The 16,941-nt window shown below is 40.4% G+C and overlaps 1 protein-coding gene across 1 annotated transcript in view; it reads left to right on the top strand.

Annotated features, from left to right (window-relative positions):
- The first annotated feature begins 836 nt into the window (after positions 1-836).
- Positions 837-16,941, top strand: part of Ube2u (ubiquitin conjugating enzyme E2 U) — a 61,258-nt gene continuing 45,153 nt past the window's right edge. The window contains exons 1-5 of the mRNA XM_052175806.1: positions 837-902; positions 2,946-3,027; positions 4,025-4,117; positions 6,936-7,033; positions 10,690-10,810. Of these exons, the coding sequence (XP_052031766.1) occupies positions 837-902; positions 2,946-3,027; positions 4,025-4,117; positions 6,936-7,033; positions 10,690-10,810 (460 nt within the window). The remainder of the gene's footprint in view (positions 903-2,945; positions 3,028-4,024; positions 4,118-6,935; positions 7,034-10,689; positions 10,811-16,941) is intronic.

Genomic DNA, 16,941 nt, shown 5'->3' on the forward strand with positions numbered 1-16,941 from the left:
AAGGCTGTTAACAAGTGAAGTTTGGTGAGTGTGTGTAAATGCTGAAGAGGAGGAGAGCCAGGGTTGCTCTCAGCTATCCAGTTCAGAAAGGGGGTGAATAAATAGGGGTAGAAACCTAGTTGGGAAGCAAGAATGGTGGTTTTAGCTTTAGAAATTGGAATTCCAACTTCAGAAATTTGGAAGGTTTATTCAAAGGGCAGTCATGTGATGGATTTTGGGTACCAGTCAAAGAGAAAGGTTCATGGTGGGCAGGTACTAGTGAGAAGCTTCTGTGATTTACAGTCCAAGTCCAGCTCGCACGAGAAAGACCCTCTAATGCGCAGGGACCGGGTGCACGGAGGGGTGGATGATGTCATCCTGAATGCTGACTTCATTGGCCTTCCCCACTGAAACCGTTCGTTGATTGGCTAAGAGGACTGCTTAGATGAGCGGCAACAGCCTCTCACCAGCCTCTAGAGAACTGTTGCTTGGCAACCGGTTTGCTTTGTCCAGCTGAGCTGAGATAGCCTTTACTTGTCAGGTAGAGAGCTTGGCAGTACTGCTTCCGGGTTTGCCTTTTCCTCTTGGCCTGCCAACAACACCTGCATCTCTCAAGTGGTCCCCAAGTTTGTCTCGGGGTAGAAGCTGAGACAACACAGATAGGAAGGACCCCAGTCTTCCTTCAGGAAATTCCTGTCTGGAGGAGTCAGAGGTTGAAAAGAAAGTCACCATTAAACCCTAAACTTAGCAGTTATTCGACTGGGTAACTGTTAACCAGGGGTCGGGGAGTGACCAGAGACTCAGGAGCTCTGCCCTGAGTAAACCTGATGAGTTCCAAGACAGGTAACAATCTCACTATGTACTCTAAAGCTCACATCTTGCTGAAAAGAGACTTCAATGAGTTAGAACACAGCGTAAGAAAGGTAAGCACAGTGGCATGAAGGATGTTTCATCCAGTGATGCTGTTTAAGAAGCACGTTAGTCCGTGTGTTTAGTCTGTAAACCATGATTTAATTGCACCAACTTTTTAACTACAGTTTTCTTTAATAACTACTGTTTCAAAATAATGATGAAACAAATTTAAGTACGTAGTGCAGGGCATTTTCTAGTGAGCTGAAGCCCTGCGTATTAGAGTATGCCAAGATTGACTGGCGGGTTCAGGTTGTGCTCACTAATACTGTAACCTAAGTCCTGTTTTGTTTTCTGACCAGAAAACTTAATGATAGAAAAATTCAGTATAGATTTGTCCCCAGGATTCTTCTTCTTCTTCTCCTCCTCCTCCTCCTCCTCTTCCTCTTCCTCCTTCCCTTCTTCCCTCCTGCTGTTCTTCCTCCTCCTTCTCCTCCTCCTCCCCTTCCTTCCATATTTTTTTGTTTTGGTTTGGTTTTTCGAAACAGAATTTCTCTGTGCAACTGCCCTGGCTGTCCTGGAACACTCTTTGTAGATCAGGCTGGCCTTGAACTCAGAGATCCTCCTGCCTCCTGACACCACCACCTAGCACCCTACATCATTTTCTGATTCTTTGTTTTTAATTTTTGTGTTCTACTGCATACTTTCCAGTACTTTCCTTCTTATGTCTTTGCCTCCTAATTTTAATTCAGAAGGAAAAAACTACCCTCTGTTCCAATGTCACCAAGTGAAGTTATTGGCATTCATTTGTGTCATGACTAATATATGGAAAATAAAAATAGAGAATGAGGAGAAAGGGAAGGACCACAAAGCAAACTTAGAAACAAAGCTATCCATAGAAGAGTGTGTGCAGAGGCGCTAACAATAGCTCTGCTGGTGGGAGTTCATAATATGTGTTTATTTTACTCCTACAATAAACACATTAAAAAAGAAAAAAGCCCTCCTCAGAGATGCTTAAGATCAGCTATAGAAACATTACAGATGCATGACCTCATGACCAATAACATTTCTGTTCAATCTAGACATTATTGATCTCTGGCATAATAGAAATCAGTGGTGGGTCATATCAGTCCAGATAACGTTTGCAAACAAAGACAATGCTCACCTTGGCAGTCACCTGGCATATGTATTCACCATGCTGGCTCAGAACCTAAGTACGCTCAGCAGAGCTGTTAAGGTTTTCTGTGAAGCTCATTTTTGTCTCTTCATAGACACAGTACTTGAGTGGAGGGAAAATTTGTTTTTATATACAAGAGTAATCTTGAAATTTTAATTTTATTTTCTTAAATAAGTTTTATAAAGTTTAATATGAAAATGAATTTTTTAAAAAAATCACATATCAACATTAACCAGACCGAAAGTAAATACATTCCAATGAACTTCTATACAGTTAGAGAGGCATTTGGGACAGACTCTATAGATCTTCACATTGAATTTTACACTTTCACTATTAGACATATTTTTGTGTACTACAGATCTTCACAGTGGATTTTACACTTTCACTACTAGACATATTTTTATGCACTTATCCATTTCCAAAACCAAACAAAATCCATGTCTGAGTTAGAACTAGAAAAATGATTTGTTTTATATTCCCTTTCATAACACAAAAAAAATCCAATTATATCCATTACATAAGTAATTAAGTAGAGTTTGGAATTTTTTAGTGAAAATGTTCCTACATCATGCCTTTCATGTGACATCTAAATCATCTTCAGAAACCTTCAGGAAACACACATTTTTTGAATTTCCAAATATTTCCTTCCTTTCTAGTTGGTATAGTAAATGGTCACACAGTACATATGTACTTCACAGACACATAGCCCAGCCTTTCTTCCTGTCCCACCAGTGATTTTTACTCTTAGGAATTTGCTTCTAATTTACTCTTATTTCATGTGTTTCCTGGCATCTACCTTAAGAAATGAACTATTAAGAAAAAAGTCAAAATTTGAAATTCAGTGTAACCCATTATTTGATTTTCAAAATGGTGATAGATATTTCAGCCTGTATTTGTTTATTCATTTATTCACTTATTTATTAATTTATCTATTTGACAGGGTATTACTGCTTTTCCTGCAAGTGATGATATGATGAGTTGGAAAGCTGAGATTGAAGGTCTTCCCGATTCAGTTTGTGAAGGTTCGTGTTTTTAAAATCAATCTGTCTTACAGAGAGAACAAGAGAGAGGAAGAGGGGGAGGAGAGAGGGGAGAAAGAAAGAGACAGAGATAGAAACAGTCAGAGAGACAGAGAGTAGAGATCAAATCCAGGGCCTCACTCCCATTCCTAATGTTACTGAATTTTTAAGAAGCAAACACAATAAATACATTTATCAAGAGTGTCTGCCAACAATCTTCAGGAGATCAGAGAACACCAATCAAAATCCTGTTACTTCAGCTTTCCACAGTTATTTCTTAGTTTTCCCATTATGATTTCCCCCAAAACTTCCAGAAGTCAAATCCTCAAGGAAATGGTCCACTCTAAACTTAGTCATGAGTTATCCCAACTATTTATTTAAAAGAGATCCTTTGAATGGCATGGGCGAGACAACCATATAAAGCAACAATGACAATACTAGAGATATTGCAATGGGTTTTGGAGAGAAGAACAAAGACAGGAGAAGGAACAGCACATGCAGAAGTCGGGAAGGCATTCTAAGGAAGCTGACGTGTCAGCACTGGCCAAGTTCAAAAGGAGAACAACATGTGTGCTACAGGCAGATTCTGGGAAGGCTTAGGTCTGCCACTATGAGAGGAGGCAGTGTGAAAGAGACATAGGGAGTGAACGGACAGAGTGGTGGGGAGACTGAAACTTAGTCCTGCTAGACGGTAAAGGGTCTAGTCCACAACACAGACTGCTCTATGCATTGTGTAGAAATTTAAGAAAATCACAGGGAAATCTGGTGAGATGGCTCAGCAAAAGCCCTTGCTGCCAAACCTGATGATATGAGGTCCATCCCTGGATGCCATGTGGTAGGAAGTGAGAACTGGCAAGTTAGTTTTACACACACAAACACACACACACACACACACACACACACACACACACACACATGTATGTATGTACATGTGAAAAATTATGAATAGGTAATCATAGACCTCCAGTGTTCAATAGCATCATTCATTTCTGTATTTCAGGACTTGTTTTCCACCTGACATTAGATTTTTCACAAGAGTACAACCTTGTTCCTCCAGTTGTGAAATTTGTAACAATTCCTTTTCATCCAAATGGTAAGGACTAAGTGAAACTCTTCCTTCTTCGACTTTTTTGGCTTTGTCTATGCAATCCTTTGTGTGTGTGTGTGTGTGTGTGTGTGTGTGTGTGTGTGTGTGTGTGTGTGTGTATGTGTGTGTGTGTGTGTATTTAATAACCATGTTCTTTCCCTGTTAGCAATTTAAATTAAAGTAAGAATACTCATTGGGGAAAACCTTAAAAGGCAGAAAAACTGACAATCTCTTTGAATCCTAATAGTTACTAAAACCAATTTTCAATATTTTACTAAATCCATTCTCATTTTTCCATGTACACATTTTTCTACCTAGTTAAGATGTAATTTTGAATCTAGCTGTACTTCAAATGGCCTGGTCTTTTGCCTGCATTTAATTTTTTTGTTTTCAATTATGTATGTATGTGAAGGGGGTAGTTGTGCACAATAGTGTGGTGCCTGTGGAGACCAGAAGAGGGGTTTGGATGCCCTGGATCTGGAGTTATGTGCAGTTATGAGCCACTCTGTGTGAGTGCTGGGAACCAGACTCAGCAATGCTCTTAAGTGCAGAGCCTGTCTCCCTGGCCTCTTTCCTGCATTTGTATGCATTGTGTAAAAGATCGTTTTTAATAGCTGAATAATACACAGAACCATGCATCATTTGTTATTTTAGTTGAATGTAATTTTCACTTTATAAAAATGATACACCAGCCAACTTAACCTTTGAGAACAAAAATGTGTTAGCTTGCTATGCTGGGTTATTTAGACATGAAACAATTTCCTGAAGCATCGTTTTGTTTTTAATTGAATTCTAAGAAAGGCGACAATGTAATGCAGTTCTTTGTGGGTTTGTATGGAAGTCATTCCACACAACTACTGAAAACCATGACATTTAAATTACATAAACGTTTTTCTAAAACCTCTGTAGCTATACACATTATAAACAAACCAAAAAATAACAACGCTGCATTCTGCAAACTTGGGGAACATTTTTGGTACACAGACATACTACCTATACCACATTAAGAAAACGCTTGTGAACTAGCAGAAAGTGGCATGAAATCTACCACAAAACACCAGACAGAGGAAACACAACAAAACAATCACATTCTGAAAAAAAAGATGCAAATTAAAACTCAAAACATTGTGATTTATCACTTCTGTTTACAAAATGTTAAAAAACATTAAAACTCAATTTTAGTAGGCTTGGGGAGACATTATTCCTTGACATAATGGTGCCTGTTAGAAAAGTGATTTGACAATTTCTAATCAGCTATAACTTACATATATCTCTAAGGGCTTCAACTCCAGGTTTATGGATTATTCATAGTCTATACAAAGTAGCACAACAGTATGTTATATAGAAAGATGTTTGTTCCCAGTACACTTAACCCATAGTCTATTTCAGCCTCTCCTATTCACTTCAAATCATCTCTGAATTACTTAATAATGAAAATGCTATGTCTATGGTTAGCATGCCATATTGTTTAAAAAATAATGGCAAGAAAAAGCTTGTACAAGTCAGTATGAATGTTTTTTTTTTAACTATTTTTGATCCTAGATTGAATCCATGGATTCTGAACCCATATATACAGGGAACAGACTATAACTACACTGTCTGTTAACATAGGATTTTTTTTATATAGAAAAATATTAAGTGAAACTTCTTTCATACTTCATCTTTCCCCTAAATAGAAAAAGGAAGACCCACAAAATCTGGGGTCTTCTTGGTCACTGTAGTGTCTCTAGAATCTTCATTGCTTGGCACATAGTAGGTATTTACATTTCTTTTAAACAAACATATCTGGAGTCCCAGTATTGCTGACCAGCTTGACAATCCCCAAAACCCACATGGTAGGGGTAGACATCCAATTCCCACAAGTTATCCTCTGACCTCTGATCTCTAGCCATGCACACACATAAAAACATACCAATAAATGAATGTAAGTAAACTTTAATAAATAAGTACGTCTAGGAATATGTTGCAAATTTTTTAAATGAAAAAACACCTTGAAAATATGTAAAACTATCACTGTATGTGATAAACACATGAACACTTATGAGTACTTATACAGAAGGAAGTCTATAGATCGATGTGACTTGAGTAGAATTATTAGGCCAGGAACATTCATATTTTACTTTATATTTTCGTGTGTACTTTTTTCCTCCCAAGTATTATTTTCGAGATGAAAATGTAGTTTTGAGGGTAGGTACACGGCTTGTGCACGCAGCAGGACCTGACTTTGACTCCTGAGCACCCTTGTAAAGCTCCGTCCACAGTTATACATGCATGTAGCACCAGCACTGGGGCGGCTCCAGGCAAGAAGCCCACCTAGGCTGGCTGACCACCAGCCGACCACCAGGCTCAACCAGAGACCCTTCCTCAGAGAAGTAAGGTGAAGATGGATAGGACAGGATACCTGGCCTCCTCCTCTGGTTTCTGGGCATTCACAGACATGCAAACCCATAGGCACACACACACACACACACACACACACACGAATCACATATACATACATACACAAGCCTCAACAAAACCTTAAATTTGAAATTTATAGCATGAAATTACTGCACAGGTGCCTATAAGTTAAACACAAAAGCTGGTAGATCCTGAATATTGATCCATTGTTTATCATTGTAAGAAATAGGAAGGAAGAAACGAAGGAAGGAAGGAAGGAAGGAAGGAAGGAAGGAAGGAAGGAAGGAAGGAAGGAAGGAGGGAAGGAAGGAAGGAAGGAAGGAAAGAAGGAAGGAAGGAAAGTAGAAGCACTATTTTTCTCAATGTGTCATCATGATGTGTTATAAGTTTTGAAAGATAATATTAATACATTATTTTAATACAGTAGACCCATATACTGGTAAGCCCAGTATAGACATTTTGGACAAGCCTGACAAGTGGAAGACAAGTTATACGGTATACAGCATCTTACTCGATCTACAGGTAAGAACACAGTTATTGTAATGGTATGTGATTCTTTTTAATATGGTGGGGAGGGGGGTCTCACTATGTAGTCCCAGGCTGGCTTTGAGCTCGTGATTCTGCTGCCTCCCCATCCTGGGGCTGCAATTATAGACATGCACCTCCATGCCTAACTTAAGGCTTTACCACATTTAATTCTCCCACTTACTCATCACATAAGGGTTAGCATGTACAGACCGTATTTAAATGCTCAAAGGATCAGAGCAAGATGTGTCAATCAAAATTTCTTTATCAGGAACAAGAGAGTGGATCTTTAGCTGCAGACTTATTTTGAAATTGGTAGTTAAAGCCCTTCACAATTAAAGGATACATGTTTTATAAAAAGCGGGGGAGCCTCATGATGTTTTCAATTGTGGAGACTCAGTCCGACTTTATTTAAGCTTCTAACACTGAACACGGTTCCTCATGAGTATTTCGTAATTCTCTAGCCTCCCCTGCCTCCTAGGTGAGCCACTGGCTACACCTTAACACATGCAGCTTTCTTCTGTGTCCCTAGAGTGCTAGCTGCTCTCTCTTGTAAATTCATATCAAAGCTGATGAACAATGAAACCAAACACACGCTCTCGTTAGGTCAATAATAACAGAATTCTTATCGGTTTTGAAGTATATCAAATGATTACTTTCATTAGTGAAAGTCTGCTATAATTTCCATAATTTGGGGTTTTTTTTTTTTTGCTATGGTTTTCTGTGTGCATCATTTATTGCTTACTGTGTGTATGTGCTACAGTGTGCATGTGGAGGTCAAAAGACCACTTGCTGGAAAAGTTTCTTTCCTTTCACCATGTGAGCCTGGGGATCAAACTCACGTAGTGTAGCTAGGCAGCAAAGCACCTTTACCCAGGAACCATCTCTGATGCCCTATTGCTTTTGTTTGTTTGTTTGTTTGTTTGTTTGTTTGTTTGTTTCACGATGGCCTCCAGTTCACCATCGCCTGCTTCCTTCTCCTAAAGAGTGTGTGTGTGCCACCACACATGACATTTTCATAATTTTCACTTTTAACTTTCTTACATTTGTCTCTCTTTAGGGGGTGGCAGGCCGTGAACCACATGGGGAGGTCAGAGGACAACTTGTGGGAGTCAGTGCTCCTTCCACAATGTGGGTTCTAGGGACTGCACTTCGGTAGCCGGGCTGGCGAACAAGCACCCTTACCCACTGAACCATCTTTGCTTGCTACCTAACTGTTTCCATAACGTTTAAGCCTCGCTTGTTCATTTTTGCCCTGCATCTACATTTCAGTATTATAGCAGCATCCTCATGGAGGCAGTTCCTCAACTGAGGTTCCCTCCCTCTTCCCAGGTGGTTCCACTTTGGGTCAAGTTGACTGAAAAAAACAAATGAAACAAGAAGGAATGAGAGAAGACATTATTTTAACTGTATTTTAGTAGCCTGCATACTATTACATGCAATGTGCAAAATATTAAATTATTAAATATATATTTGCAGTTTAGGGTAAAGCAAAAAAAAATTGAGGTTGTCAATAAACAAAGCATGGACCAGCAGAACATTTCTGGTCACCCCAGTCCTCTGTTTGGCCCAGCTTCACGGGTTCTGCAGGACGCGGAATTTTCATGAGGTTCCCCTAAGATCCTAACCTATGTGCTGCTGTGAATGGCATACAAATAGATTTTTGGTTATCAGTCAGATAACCTCAAGGGAAGAAGGCTAGTTTACACTGTGCAAAGTGTGCATGGTCTCGTAGCATTAGAAGGTAGAAAAGTAAAAACAGATGAAAGAAGTGACCGAAGGAGAAGTCAAATTTCAAGCTCAGTCAGGTCCTCTCATACCGTGGCTGGCCCCAAGTTGCTGAATGTCAAACACAAGGACTGAAGACACCTCTGTAGGGGCAGAGGGTGGCACGCAGCTAACAGGCTGAACCGTAATGAGCTCCTGAATCCTACAGCACAAGGAACTAAACTCAGGCAACCTCATGCCTGGAAGAACGTGGAAGGCGCTTCATCCACAGTCTTCTCACAGGAGCCCAGCCCCATGGCGCTCGGCTTCTGACCTTGTCAAAGCTGGGAACTAGTCCATCGTCCTAGATTTCCCACCTCAACATACAGAGACAATAAGAGTGTGTCTTCTAAGATGATAATCTGTGGAACTGACAACAATCATAGAAAATTACTATTGATAGTAAATTAATCAATTAATGACCTAAAATGGGTATAGACATGTGTGTAAGCTCCAGTTCAAGTGTGTTTAGCCATGATCTAATGTGGTCTCCTGTTAGTATGTAATGGGAGTTTTTTTTACTCTTCTCCAATGGTTTACATAAAAATCCTCTTTAAATTTATGTGATAGAAATAAATGTTATAGGAAAAATATCTTGCTTGGATCCCAGTGTTTCATGAATACACAGCATAAAACCAAGGTAGAGTTATTTTCCTGAGGATATTTGTTGTTTCTTTTGTTGTTGTTTTTTTTTTTTTGTTGGGTGTTTGTTTTTTCTTTTTTTGTCTATTGTTAAGTTTTATTTTAAAATCACAAATATAACATGAAAAACATAAATGTCATTCAGATGTCATAGTTGCTAATACAGAAAATTCTTTATGAGCAAATCACAAGTTTCTTACAAAAACTACAAAGTTATAGAATACATCTTTCTTTTTTTGCTTAATTACTGTTTTTTTTCCTTTTTTATTCGATATATTCTTTATTTACATTTCAAGTGATTTTCCTTTTCCTGGGTCCCTCTCCCTGAAAGTCCCATAAGCCCTCTTCCCTCCCCGTTCCCCAATCCTCCCCTTCCCACTTCCCTGTCCTGGTATTCCCCTATACTGCTGCACCGAGCCTTTCCAGGAACTGCAGCCACTCCTTCCTTCCTTCTTGGGCATCATTTGATACGTGAATTGTGTCTTGGGTATTCCAAGCTTCTAAGCTAATATCCGTTTATCAGTGAGTGCATATCATGAGTGTTCTTTTGAGACTGGGTTACCTCACTTAGAAACAGGTGCTGGCGAGGATGTGGAGAAAGAGGAACACTCCTCCACTGCTAGTGGGGTTGCAAGCTGGTATGATAGACTGACTTCACTCTGGAAGTCAGTCTGGCGGTTCCTCAGGAAACTGGGAATGATACTTCCAGAGGACCCCACTATACCACTCCTGGGCATATACTCAGAGGATTTCCCAGCATGTAATAAGGATACATGCTTTACTATGTTCATAGCAGCCCTATTTATAATAGCCAGAAGCTGGAAAGAACCCAGATGTCTCTCAACAGAGGAATGGATATAGAAAATGTGGTATACACAATGAAGTACTATTCAGCCATTAGAAACAATGAATTCATGAAATTCTTAGACAAATGGATGTTTGTTTTTTCAAGACAGAGTTTCTCTGTGTTACTCTAGCTGTCCTGGAAGTCATTCTGTAGGCTGTAGACACTCTGTAGGCTGGCTTTGAACTCAGAGATCTGCCTGCCTTTGCCTCCCAACCGCTGTGAATAAAGACATGTGCCACCACCACCCAGCTGGCCTGTGTTCAAATCATTGCTATACCCATCTCCAGGGCTATACATAGTAGGCACTTGCTATGTTTGTTGAGTTTGTGCGCATTGGTTTGTCTTGTTATACCAAGAAAATTTTATTTTAAAATTGTTTGCTACTATTTTCTTTTAGATGTTGCTTTCTTACCCTATCCTAAAAAATCCAGTGAACTTGGAAGCCGCCCAACTGTTGATTAAAGATGAGTCTACGTATAAAATAGTACTTCAGGAACTTTTGCCGTCAGCATCACCAAGTAAGAATTGCTTCCATACTTTTCCTTGGCAGTTAGCATCTACACACGAAACATTTAAAGCCAACAAATGATTGAGCAAATAAGTGGCATGCAATGGACATTTTAATTTTTCCTGCATCCATTTTCAGTAATGAAATGACATTAAATCGTCTCTCCTATAGCTATTTGTTAAGCCAATCAGTGTGATCCTTTTATTTTTTTTAATTTTTTTTATTTTTAGTGTGTGGTTTACATGAGTGGGCAGGCACAGTGCATGTGTAGAGATGAGAGAAACACTTGAAGAAGTCAGCTCTCCTTCCACTGTAGTTCAGCTAATGTCATCAGGCCATGGTGTGTGTGTGTGTGTGTGTGTGTGTGTGTGTGTGTGTGTGTATCAGTGTATGTGTGTGAATGTAGACTCCAAATGGTGACCCCATGTGTGGTCCTCAGTTACTCCTCCACCTTTTGTATCAAAAGACTTTACCCGTGGAGCCATCTTGCCTGAGCACTGTGTTCCTTTTCACAAGATCACCAAAGATCTTGAACCCGGTGAATTTACATGCCATGGTCATGTAAGTGGTAGAGACTGATGCTGTCAATTAAACTTCATCTATCCATTATCCCACAGCAGCTAACTTTAATTCTCACATCTGTAATGAATGTTTCCCAGACTCTTCTTGTAGTTCCCCAGATGTTGCTGATCTTGGCCTCCTCTCCTCTTGTTTAACAAAATATTCAGCATTTTCTTCCTGGGCATTGCTTTCCCAGATAGTCTTTCTAATAGTCCTGTGGGAAGGACCCTGGAAGCGATCCAGTCTTCTACTTAGTTATTGATATCCTTGGGTCCCTGCCAGCACCCTCCACTCTTTGTCCGGCTCCTTGCTGGCCGCTTCCACCTTTGTTTGCCTGGGTTGTGTCTCCAGCCAGCAGAGCCCAGAGGGCTTTCCCACAGGCAAGCAGTGAGGCATGATTCTTTCTTACCTCTCCTGCCCTTCCTAGAATCATGCAAACTAGTACAATTGCCTCTCCAAACAGCAAACTTTGATCACTTTGAATACTTTTTCTCTCATATTTTTATCAGCTCCACCCTCATGTTCCTTCGAATACTCCACATTTGCCAGTCCATTGAGAAGCCTTGTCAAAGCTTGTACCATCATGGCCAAGTTCAAATTAAGTAGTATTAATTATAAGTCTCCTCCAATATCTGCAATGTGTTCTTTTTTTTTTTTTTTCAGAGTTCTTCCCCTGGCACTTTTGAAGTTGATTCACTCACAGAGGAATAGCATAGCTTCACTCTTGGCAGCAGTATTCACTCCGGACCTAGTATTCTATACCATCCTGATACATTTTCTAGAGTAGCATATCTGTAAGATGAGTGAAGAGTATATAGCACTTAACCTTTACAAAAACCTAGTACACCCTCATTGCAAAGAAATACTCTGTATGCGCGAAGTTACATTCATATGCTAGTGAATGGGTTTAAAGAATTCCCTACATTAAATGACTCTATACAATAGATTCCAAGTTTGCCCTGCTGTGGGATAAACTTGAAATCAAAGCTAAGTGTGGTGGCATACTCCAGTATTTGGGAAGCAATGACCAAAAGATACTGAGTTCAAGCCTAGTCTTAGCTGTGCAACAAGATCTTGACTCAAGACTCAAATAAAAACAAAAAACAAACGACAGCAAAAACAACAAAACCCCAAGAACATTGGCTGTCTTACTTTCCCCATTTCTGTGAAAAAATAATCTCACAAATGCAACTTAAGGAAGAAAAGGCTTATTCTAGATTATAATTGTAAGTTACAGTCCATTGTGGTGCGGAAGTCATAGGGACAGAAGCACTAGGCCGCTGATCATGCTGCTTGTACCATCAAGAAGCAGAGAGCATTGACCGCTGGTGCTCAGTCAGCTTTCTCCTTTGTATGCAGTCTAGGATCCACCCCCAGAGCATGGTACCTCCCGCAGTGGATGGTTTTGTCCCCGAGAATATCATACAGGCATGTCCAGATGTCCATCTTCTAGGTGATTTTAGATCTCAAATTGACATTAGAGATTAACCACTACAGCTCTACCCCTTGTTAATATGACTTCAATAACAATGCTTTAAACCAGTACCTTTCACCACTTGTCCCTAACCTTTTATCTCATAAAACAAAATACAATCCACCTTCAAAAATCCCCATGGTCACTAACAACTCCATTGAATTAAAAGTCCAAAGTTTTCACTTCATCTGAGACTCAAGAAAACCTCTCAGCTATTAACACCGATAAAATAAAAACAAGTTTAATACTTCTAATATGCAATGGTGCGGAATAAGCATTCGTATTCCAAAAGGGAAGAATAGGGGCCATAAGAAATGATCAAGTCAAAGTAATACATAAATCTGGTAGAACAAACACCAAATACTGTACTTCTATGTTTACTGTCTGGAGTTTGTGACTGTTATCACCTGGGCTTCAGAAGCCAGATCTGGGCTTTATGTACCCCCAGACTCCTCTCATCCTGATGCCTGTGGCATATACAGAATCTCTCACACCAGCTTCATTCTATACCGATAGCTTTCCTTTATAGACATCCCATGGTCCTAACATCCCCAGCATCCTGGCATCTCCCTTGTGACTTAGGCTCCACCTTTAATGCCCACTTGAGGGCAAGTGTTCTCATGGACTCCAACCCTGCCAAGCTCTCTTTCCTTATACACTGTCGGGAACTATGGATCGGGACTTTGAGACTCCTTCAATGTAGCATCTCTCAAGCTAGGGCCCCATTGATCAGGAAACCCCTTTGCTTCAGGCCTTCTTCCTTCAAATGAATTTGGATCTTCACAAGGCTCAGCCTCTGATGAGTGAGGTTTTACCCTTGGGACATCTTTCCCACTGTCCCAGTAACGCACAAGCTGCTTCCAGTGGTTCCCATCTCTGAACAAGACAGTTGTTTTCTCATTACTAGCAGAAATGCTCTCCTGTGTTGAAATTTCCCATCAAATAGTCCATTAACTTTAAATTCAACTTCACTCAAGTTCTCAGGACACAGCAGAATGAATCCACAATCTAGGCCAAAATATCAGAAGAATAGCCCATCCCAGTTCCCAATGGAGTCCTTGTTCCCTTTTGATACTTCATGGGCTGGGCCTGCAGTGTCCATGTGTTTCTGGACATTCTTGTCTTTCAAGTTGCCATCAGAATAGCTCATTTAAACTCTGCTTGCAGCATCAAAGAGCTTTTCTGGACCAAAACGCCAAACCTCATGTTTCTCCCTCAAACCATTTCCAAAGACCTAAGAGCAATGTGGTCAGGATTCTCACAGCAATGGCCCCACTTATCAGTATCAAATTTATGTATAATATATTGTTCCTATTGCTGTAACAAAGTACTCTGACAAAAGCAAGTTAAAAAAGGGTTTATCTTGACTCACAGTTGAGGTTATCACCAGCCACAGTCAAGGGACAGAGAGCCATGACTGCCGGAGCTCAGTTTGCTTTCTCTAGTTTACGCTACAGGAAGAAGGCTCCAGCAATACCTGAGTGAGTCTCTCTCCACCTTGGTTAACCTGAGGCCCATCTCCTAGTGACTCTAGATCTCATCAGGCTGACAATTGAGACTGGGGATCACCCTGACCCTGAAGTCAGTCTCCCCTGTTCTTCATGGGTAGTCAATATCTTTACAGTTGTCCAACTACCAACACACCATTCAGAAAAGCCAGTCCAGTCACCCAACATCTGACAAACAAGCAATGCACCAAATAGGTTTTCACTAGATGTCACTGTTTTATATGCATGTGTTAGTGGAAAGTGTAGAAATCAAAGCCAGTTGGTGCGCATCGACTGACTTGCTGTCTTGGCTGGGAGTAAGTCTAGGAGCACATGAAAGGAATGACCTTCTGAGGTTGGTAGGAGAAGGGTGTGCTGATGGGAGGCAGCAGCTGCGTCTCTACACCAGAAGGAGGAAGTGGCAGGAAGCTTGCTCAGCTCTCTGTTAGACAGAAGCGTGTCTTTGTGGTGCTGTGTGAATACTACATCCAGAGTGAACTGCTTGTTAACACTTATAAAGGGTCCTGGAAAGATCGTAAAAATCCTCACTTTTATATTATACATTTAAAATATTCTAAAGAGATACAGGAAAGTCATAGGAAGAATTATTGTCATATTTTAGACAATACAATCTGGGTCAATACATGCAAAGCATGAGGCAGCTCATTTTACCGTCTCTGGAGGCATTAACTTTAGCTCAGAACTGTGTCCACAGTGTCCAGTATAGTAGCGGAATGAGTGAAAGAAAAGGCAAACATTGTCACAAACTCAGATCCAGATCTTACTTCATAGTTTACTTAGTGTTTGCGAGGCGTTTAGTCATCTTGTCTTTATCACTTCTCCCTTGGGGAGGAATCCAAGGATGGAGAGACTAGTGGAAGCGCACACAGCGCCAGAGAACCCACGCAGGCCTTCCCAGTCTCTCCTGCTTCCAAGTTTAAAGGAGTGAACACCATCACTTGCTTAGGGTCAACTCATCATAAAAATGTACATGTGTAAAATGGAAGGCCAATGTGATAGCCAAATTCAATTCAATGAAGGGGGTTCCTGGGGGAACCATTTGCTTAATATAAACCAACAGTAGGACTTGTGCTTCTACCAAAGGAGTGTTCAGAGTTTTACCCTCTCCTGGTGGAAAGCCCAATTTTGAGATGCCTGTGTGCTGCACATGGACCATGACATTTCCTATGGCTAAAACTCTGCTTAGCTAATGCAAGCTCAAAGGTGGAGGTGACATTTGAAGTGATGTCCTGAAAAAGAAAGATTTCTTCTGTGTGTGGCTCCAGAAAACTGTGGTCCTGATGCTCATAGTCAATCAACCTGCCCTAGACCCATAGACAGAAGCCACTCAAGCCCAATATTTACAGGTTTGGCCCTACTCTGTACCAGACTATATCTTGACTACATTGGAGATGTTTTTCTCAACCATCAGTGTCTGGAATTAGTTTAGCTTAAGCCCCAGACTGGCCTGTGATATGTAGATATGCAAATGTTGCTCATTCTCCAGACGCTCCCAAAATAACTTCGGTGTTTGTCCAGCCTACACAGTGACCCAAACTCTGAGCTCAAGCCTGTTGGCTAGTGACACAGTGACTTTTCATGACCTAGTAGGTTCCTGTCCTTGTAACCGGTCTCCCTTATCTAGAGTGCCAGCACCCTTCCAGCTGCCTGGTACTATCCTGAAAGAATTGTGCCTAGTGACCTCTGTTACTTGCAGTGTGCTACTTTGGACAATTATCTATCAGTAGCTGACCATCCCTAGAGCTGGTCAAGCAAATGCTGCTGAAGTTGCATCCTTAATGGTAGGCAGCATCCCACAAGTCCTAAATAGCCGAGAATGAGGAGCATCAAAACCATGTTCTTGTATAACCACCAGTGTTGATTTAGTAGCACTAAATGGACATTTTCGATCATTAGCAAAGAGCCTTGTTTCCTGATTAAGGCAGAAACTGGATAGGAAGCCATTCAAAAACCTTCCAAATTACACTCCTTAGCTATGAAATTTTGGGGAAAGAAAGGTCTGGAAAGAGCCAATGTGTAGCAGCAGTTGGCCTTCTAGCTTGTCGTGACGAGATTTCATTTTGGCTCTGTGACCTTTGCTGTTTATCAAGTCATCCTTGTGTAGTTTGGTCTCTGAGTGCTCAGATGATCAAAACGATGTTTATCTTCAGAGTATCATGCTCACTTTGACATCTGAAACATAAGGTTTATATAATTTTTTTTTTAAATCCATGGTCTAAGGAAAAGCTTGAGCATAAAAATAGAAAAACTGAGTAAATAGTAACTAACTCTGATATAGTGATTGTTTTTGTATTTTTTGATAAAGGAAGATCATTATAAATTTCAGATGCTACTCTGAACAAACTATAATATAATAAGCTGGTGGATGACTCAGTAAACTAGCATATATAACTGGCAGATGAATTAACATCTGAATAGAGGGAATCATGAAAGTCAGGGGCATTGTCATCCTTTTTTATATATGTGTGCCGGTTCATCTTATGTCAGCTTGACACATAAACTAAAGTCATCTGAAAGGAGGGATCCTCATCTGAGAAAATGCCTCCATAAGATCTGGCTGTAAGGCATTCTTAATTAGTGATCCTTGGGCCGAGGGCT

The sequence above is a fragment of the Apodemus sylvaticus genome, chromosome 3 (assembly GCF_947179515.1).
Source record: "Apodemus sylvaticus chromosome 3, mApoSyl1.1, whole genome shotgun sequence".
In the NCBI taxonomy this organism is placed as follows: Eukaryota; Metazoa; Chordata; class Mammalia; order Rodentia; family Muridae; genus Apodemus; species Apodemus sylvaticus.